Genomic DNA, 6,852 nt, shown 5'->3' with positions numbered 1-6,852 from the left:
AAAGGGGACAAATTGATTTGTAATGGCCGTCACGTCGTCCTGTGTAAAGTTCATAAAGACATGTATGCATTCACAAACATCTGAGGTTAAAAAAGAGAGAAAAGTTTGGAAGAAAAACTTCCATCTTAGGAGGGAGGTGGGGGTGAGTCTGACGGATGCATCGATGAGGAAGGAACTGTACTATTATATTCCGGGAGGAAGACTTGATGACGTCTATAGCATCCTTAATGTGACTTATTGGAGAGAGGAGGAGGAGGAGAGGGGGGTGTGGGGAGCAGAGGGAGGGAGGAGGGGGGGGGCAAGGCTTACGATACACAGATAAAAATCCAAGGCAATCACAGCAGCCGACAAAAGTTTAGAGCAACGATATGTAGACGAACATACAGTGCACTTTCCCACCGAGTTTTTTGTTTGGCTTTGCGACTGGTTGAGTCCTGTTAATTGTGTATAAAAGTGAGATAGGCTGTACTGAGGGAAACATAAGGAGACGACGGAGGCGCTTCAGCCAGGAAAGAAGTGCCGTGAGAAAGATACCGTCTCTCTCACACACACAGTAGCACAGCCGCGCCCGGATCCCAGCCTACAGCACAGCGCTCTCCCTGCTTTCCTGCTATAGGTATGTGCTTATCTGCGGATTTTCTAAAAAACTCGGACACTAACAGTGATGAACAGCAGGAGAAAGTAATGGGAATGATTCTTCTTTGGCACTGCATGGGGATGTGCAGGTTTTTAATTACTTTGGGGCTGCATGTAAAGGATTTGCTGTTATTGCCACCCGTAAACTTTTATGAAACGGTGAGAAAAAAAAAAGCAAAGGTGAATCTTTTGGGTGTAAAGAAAGCAGATAGTGTTTATTTTAGTTCATTTAAATCATGTTTTCACCCAAGCTTTTTGTGTCTAGTTTGGAGTAATGCAAAGTAAGGTAGCTGGAGAACAAAGAAAGGAGCCTGTTGTTCCTATAGGAGTGTCTAACCCTTTACTGTTACTGTCTGTTTTTCATTTTAACAGCATGGCCAGTTCGAGTAAAGCGACTTTAATCTTGCTCATCTACGGAATCTTAATGCACTACAGCGTCTTCTGCACACCTATCGGACTAAGTTACCCTAAGATTAGGTAGGTGTACGTCCTTTATGTACTGTGTGTTCACATGGGCTGACTACTGAAGCATTCAGTACATCTATAGTAAATGGATTTAAACAGGTGGATTTATAAAACAGTGCCGTTGCGTTTGGATCATTTCGAAGGTGTTGTATTATTTCAGAAAAGTGTGCGTAATTACGCACAAACTGAACGCATTGTGTTTCTTAAAATTGTTAAAGCTATACACAATCTATACAGAGGTTTAATGATTTTAGCAGTTTAAGCATATATAAAAGCAATGCCTTATGTGGAAAACAGTCATGGAAATGACATAGAGGTATGTACCCGGTGGGACGGTTCACAGAACTCCCCTTATTAAAAATGAGAGTGCAGGCAGTGCAATGGATAGCCCTGGGGATGACGGTGGACTGTCGTCACCACAGAGAGGCGAGGCAAAACGAATAGGAAAGCTTAACCATTTACGATTTATTCTTTTTTCCCCTGTGAAAACCTTATCCATGATTTGGGCGTGGTTGTTACCAATTTAGATTTTTCTCTGATAATTGCCGCATTCCTTTTTTTTTTTTTTTAAAGAAATAAATATTTTTTTTGGCTCCACGCCTACATGGAATGTGATCATTTTCACACCCATTGTTTCGATTTTTAAATAATTAATGAGGCTGCAGACTGTGGAAAAGCAGCGGCATCGAATTAGAATTAAAAACACATTTTCCTCGGTTTTATAAATGTGTTTAAAGACAAAAAAAATAAATCCATCAAGTAAGATATTTTAAGCTTTCGTTTGGATCGAATTAAAATCATTCGTTTTCTGGTTTTATTTTAAAACACCCACAGAAGTTGAATTATTTTCGTTTTCTTTCCCTCTTATTATTTATTATTATTCTTTTTTTCCCGTTCTTTTTGACCTCCCACTGATTTTCGAAGCAGATGCAGACCTTTGGCATTCTTTCACTGCTGCGTCCCACTTGCGCACACATCAGATTTGTGATGAATGTTTTCCCATTTACAGACTTGAAAACGACGCCTTCGATGAGGATGGGAATTCATTATCCGACATGGGTTTTGATAGAGATCAAATAGCTATACGAAGCCCACCATCCTTAAACGACGACGCATACACTCTGTACTACCCACCAGAGAAGAGGTAAATATACCTTTATTTTCCATCGCAGCCTTAAGGCGGAGTCAAGATTCCATTTAATGACTTTTTTGCGATAATGTTTGTTTGCTTTGTTTTCCCCCTCCGGAGTTTCTCATGTTATTTGTTCAGTGTTATTTTCATAACGGGTAGCCTAAAATGTTGATTCAATCTCTGTTCAATCGAATCCAGATGAAAAATCAGACTATATATAAATATATATATAGCCTGTGTTTGTGTGAAAGGCTCCTAATAATAATTCCAGCTGGTGTGATTTTGGACCTGCGGGAGGGAGGGGACATTTTAGGCTACTTTGGATCATTTTGTCTGCGCTTTTAGTCACTGATGATCTATGTGTTTTGGCGTTTTATCATCTCAGATCAGAAAGGCATGCTGAGGAAGAATTAGATAGAGCCTTGAGGGAGATCCTGGGTCAGTTAACAGCGAGACATTATCTGCATTCTCTGATGACAATTCGTGCAGGGTAAGGGCATTTCTTATAAGCGTTTACCTGCAGTCATCATTTTTTATTTTTTTTTATGTTTTGTCCGCTATTCAAGTTCAGGCTGCTGCATCGCTGTCTCTCATTTTATATCCGTGTTTGATTTCCTAATTTATTTATTTTTTCTGTCTTTTATAAAGACATTTTCATGACACCTTTTCTGTTGTCTTGTTTTTGTTGTGGCGCCGCACTGGGTTCATGATCAGTCTGTCAACTATTCTGCCCCCAAAAAACCACGAGGGTCAGTTGTCTAAGATTGCGATTTCGGCTATTCGGGATTTTAAAAAATTGATTTTTTTTTCTCGAGCCAGCAATAAAAAAATAGAAAAAAAAATGCGTCAGAATATGCAATGGGCTGTAAATGAATAATTTATACGGATAAATCACTAGGCCTGTTTTTACACTGTCTGGTTTCTAAAAAAAAAAAAAAAAAAAAAATCGAAAAAAGGCCGATAAATGCATTATTAATATTTCTTAATACAACTTTCATGATGGCAAGAGGAGATTAATAAACATAATATGCGAATCGAAAGGAGCTGTAATCTGTTGAGAAGTGGACTGCACTTTCACTCATTTATCTGTTTTATTGTTTTTTCTTTTTTTTTCTTTTTTTGTATTTTTTCAGTGAAGACAACAGCATCGAGGACGAGTCAGAGCCCCTATCCAAAAGACATTCAGATGGGATCTTCACCGACAGCTACAGCCGCTATAGAAAGCAGATGGCCGTCCAGAAATACCTGGCAGCGGTTCTGGGAAGAAGGTACAGACAGAGAGTTAGGAACAAAGGACGTCGACTTGCCTATTTGTAGCGTCGTTAAAGCGCCCAAACTGCCCTCCTGTGTATATACATCCAGTCGTTAAATCAAAGTCATTCAGATATATCTGCCAACCAGTGGATTGCGCCTGTGTTCTTTCAACATGTATTTATGTATGAAGTAAAGCCATTAAAATGAATATTTTAATAATAATATCGTTTTTTTTTCTTTTTGTACAAAAGCACTTGATACCGCACAGTTATACTTTGTGGACCAATATTTTATTTTCATGTTAAGATGTTGAAAACAAACAAAATGACAAAAAAAAGAAGAAATTAGAAGAAGAAAAAAAAAAAAGATAAATGTGCACCTTCAACATTATGCGCTTGAAATCTTTAAAGGTCATCTACATATGCAGAAAATAAATAGATTTTAAAAAAGACAATCAAAGTATTGAATGTTATACTTATTTTTGTAACCAACGTTCTATTTTTTTAGTGTTGTTTGTTTTCCAAACAGGCCCAAAGAAGCAGTGAGCATGCTATGTGAGGCATATCCGGCTTATCCTAAATGATGTTGCCCTTGTCCACCCTTCTCCCCTCGCTCCCTTAATGGGAGCTCTGTGGGTTCGTATAGCTTGCTGCCCCTCCAGGGGAATCCAGATGGCTTTGTTGTACAGCCTCTCATTTGATGGATAACTGATTGACCCGCACAGTCATTTGGTGTAACTGGTGGTAAAAATCCAACCATGTTTTAAACACAAATTTAATTGCAGGGGCATTACTACAAAGAAGCACTCTGGTTGCTGTTCACAGTATGCAGTAAACACTGCTTGCTCACTTGCCTCAAAGTCATTTTACTGTCGGAGAGAATTACATTCATGCTAGACTATAGGACTGTGTGAGGAAAGTTCCCATATATGTGTTTTAGTAGAGAATTTACACAGTGCACAAATTCATCTCAGTGTTGTCTGTTCAGTCAACAGAATTATTTAGAAGACAGTGCTTCAACTGTTGATTGCACCTGGGCAGCATAAGAAAGCAGACAAAACAATAGAAGGAACATCTTTATTTTACAGAAAGTGGAGTGAAAAGGTAGCACCTGAGTCAGAGGTCTGAAGACTATTTAACACTTATTTGTTATTTATTGGTGCATGTGGAAACGGACACCTCGCTCATTTTCCTTAGAAACTGCATGCCATTGTGCTCTTTTGGATTGTGCTATTAGGGAGGTGGGCTGTGCTATGAGCCTATTTCAGCACCACTCCCCCTCAGATGTGTTGGAAATGTGAACAAGGAGGGCTAGAGGGGCAGAAACTGGTACTGCACTGACTTGTTGAATTTTGATCTCCCTGCTGCTGTCATTGTGGATCTCATATGACAAGACACTGGACCCCCTCTTTGCTGATTGCCTTTGTCTCCTGGTAGCAGTTTATGTATTATCTTTTGCTTCTAGGTTAGCTAAGTAGTTGAATTAACAGTGCTGTGGTTCATCATTATGGTAAGGCTGATCTGTCTTAGATGTCTGTTGTCGGGTATGTGCAGTTAGGATGTGACAAAGTGGTGAGGAGAGTGAGAAACAGAGGTGTGTGTGGAGAGGACCAGGGAGACAAGACAAAGAGAAACAGTGTGAAAGTGAAAGTGAGAGGAAGACACACATAGAAAGAGAGAGAGAGATGGGGAAAGAAAAGGAGGTGGTTACATAAGAGTGGGTTACAGCTCGCTTAGGCATAGAGCGTGGCTGTCATACCTGGACATTGACACAAACAGGAGGCGAGAGTGGCATCACCACGCCTGACAAAGTGAGATCAGGGTCAATGAGTCTGATAGAAAATATCAGATGTTGAATTCCCTCCACCTTGTTATCAACAGAAGGTTTAACAAGATGTGAGTGAGGCACCGCGCCTGGATGAAGAGTTTCCCTCTTGCGCTAGAATGGAGGTGAATGAAATCCATCGCCCTCCAGCAGAGGGATCTTCCCACCGACTTTTATTAGGACGATATCTTATGAATTTATTCAACATTATGCAAATGCAGCTTTAAGCACCCCTGCAATCCAATCAGAGGCCTGTGTCCCCCCTCACAGAAACTAAAAATACTCTCTTTAATTCGGCTTTATCCTACAGGCTTTGTGTGAATGTGAGTGTGTATGTGTGTGTGTGTGTGTGTGTGTGTGTGTGTGTGTGTGTGTGTGTGCACAGATGTCGATGTAGGTGTTTGCATATTGGTGTGCATTTGTGTATGTATGTGTACATTAAATTGTCAGTGTGTTTGTGTGAATGAGTGAGTTGATCAGGCATGTGGAGGTGGAAACAGCTTTTTGGCTTCGGTGCCTTGCTTCGACGTGAGAAAAACATTTTAAAAAATGTAAAAAAAAAAAAAAAAAAAAAAAAAAAAAAATCGCCACAAGTGACAGATGGCAATTTTAGTGGCCCTACAATGCTGCAGTCCATTAGCTTACATTGAAACTTCCTTTTACTCTGTTTAATCGCTCGGCTTGGTCTGCCCCAAGAGTAGTAGAATTAGGCTTTCTTTTAAAGCATGGCCAATTATTTAGTGAGTAAAATATATATATATAAAAAAAGACTAGAATGTATATGTTTGATGGAGCAGGCAATGTGTGTGTTGTGTGTGTGCATGAGTTTGGGGTGTTCAGTGTCTGTGAGAGTTGTGAACAATGACAAGTGTTTGTTAATGTTGATTATGAGGTGTTGTTGATTATTTTGATATTGGTCAGTAATCTATTAATCAGAAAAAAGCCCCAACCATTTATTTATCAACTATGTGCATCACTATCTAGAATAAAAGGGTTTCAGAACATGAAAGAGATGTTGTTCAGATCATAGAAAATGCCTGTTGTTGATATTTCTGAAAGCGCCAAACGCCTTACTTCAATGTTTAATCTCTTATCTATCTGAAAACAATGTGTTTTAAAAGTGAACCTTAGTACAAGTGACATCATTATACACACAGGAGTCCTTTATGGGGTTTTACGTTTCTCAATGTTATGAAAGTGTTGTAAGATTTGTATGAATAAATTTTTGTAAACAACATTTTTCTAATCAATGTCTAATCTTTGAAGTACATCATTTTTAAGGTGTTGTGAACAAAGTGCAGCTAAGGTAGCAATCACACATTTGGACTAGATACCCTTTAGTCTATGTTCAATCAGTATTCCAAGGTTTACATCACCACATTCTGTCTGCGCACAGATCTCCTCCTAAAGCCACGCACAAACCACAAGTCACTTTACACAAATCAAAACATCCTCCAGCCACCGACTCAGCTGTTCTCTGGTGGGTTGTGTGAAACTAGGTGTCCGATCAACTTAAACTCATCTTTCTAGCAAAATCTCAA

General features: G+C 39.3%; 1 protein-coding gene across 2 annotated transcripts; it reads left to right on the top strand.

Moving 5' to 3' along the window:
* Positions 1-319: 319 nt before the first annotated feature.
* On the top strand, positions 320-5,895 carry adcyap1b (adenylate cyclase activating polypeptide 1b). Of its 2 annotated transcripts, XM_030161307.1 has the most exons (5): positions 320-616; positions 1,009-1,113; positions 2,111-2,245; positions 2,619-2,723; positions 3,367-5,895. In XM_030161307.1, the coding sequence occupies exons 2-5, from the start codon at positions 1,010-1,012 to the stop codon at positions 3,548-3,550; spliced, it is 528 nt and encodes a 175-aa protein (XP_030017167.1). In that variant the 5' UTR covers positions 320-616; position 1,009; the 3' UTR covers positions 3,551-5,895. The 2 variants fall into 2 exon arrangements, with proteins under 2 accessions (XP_030017167.1, XP_030017168.1); XM_030161308.1 differs by lacking the exon at positions 2,619-2,723 and having other exon boundaries at positions 321-616.
* The last annotated feature ends 957 nt before the right edge of the window (positions 5,896-6,852 follow it).

Source organism: Sphaeramia orbicularis, chromosome 17 (assembly GCF_902148855.1).
Source record: "Sphaeramia orbicularis chromosome 17, fSphaOr1.1, whole genome shotgun sequence".
NCBI lineage: Eukaryota > Metazoa > Chordata > Actinopteri > Kurtiformes > Apogonidae > Sphaeramia > Sphaeramia orbicularis.
The sequence above is the reverse complement of the archived record's forward strand: the minus strand, read 5'-3'. Positions and strand labels throughout refer to the sequence as shown.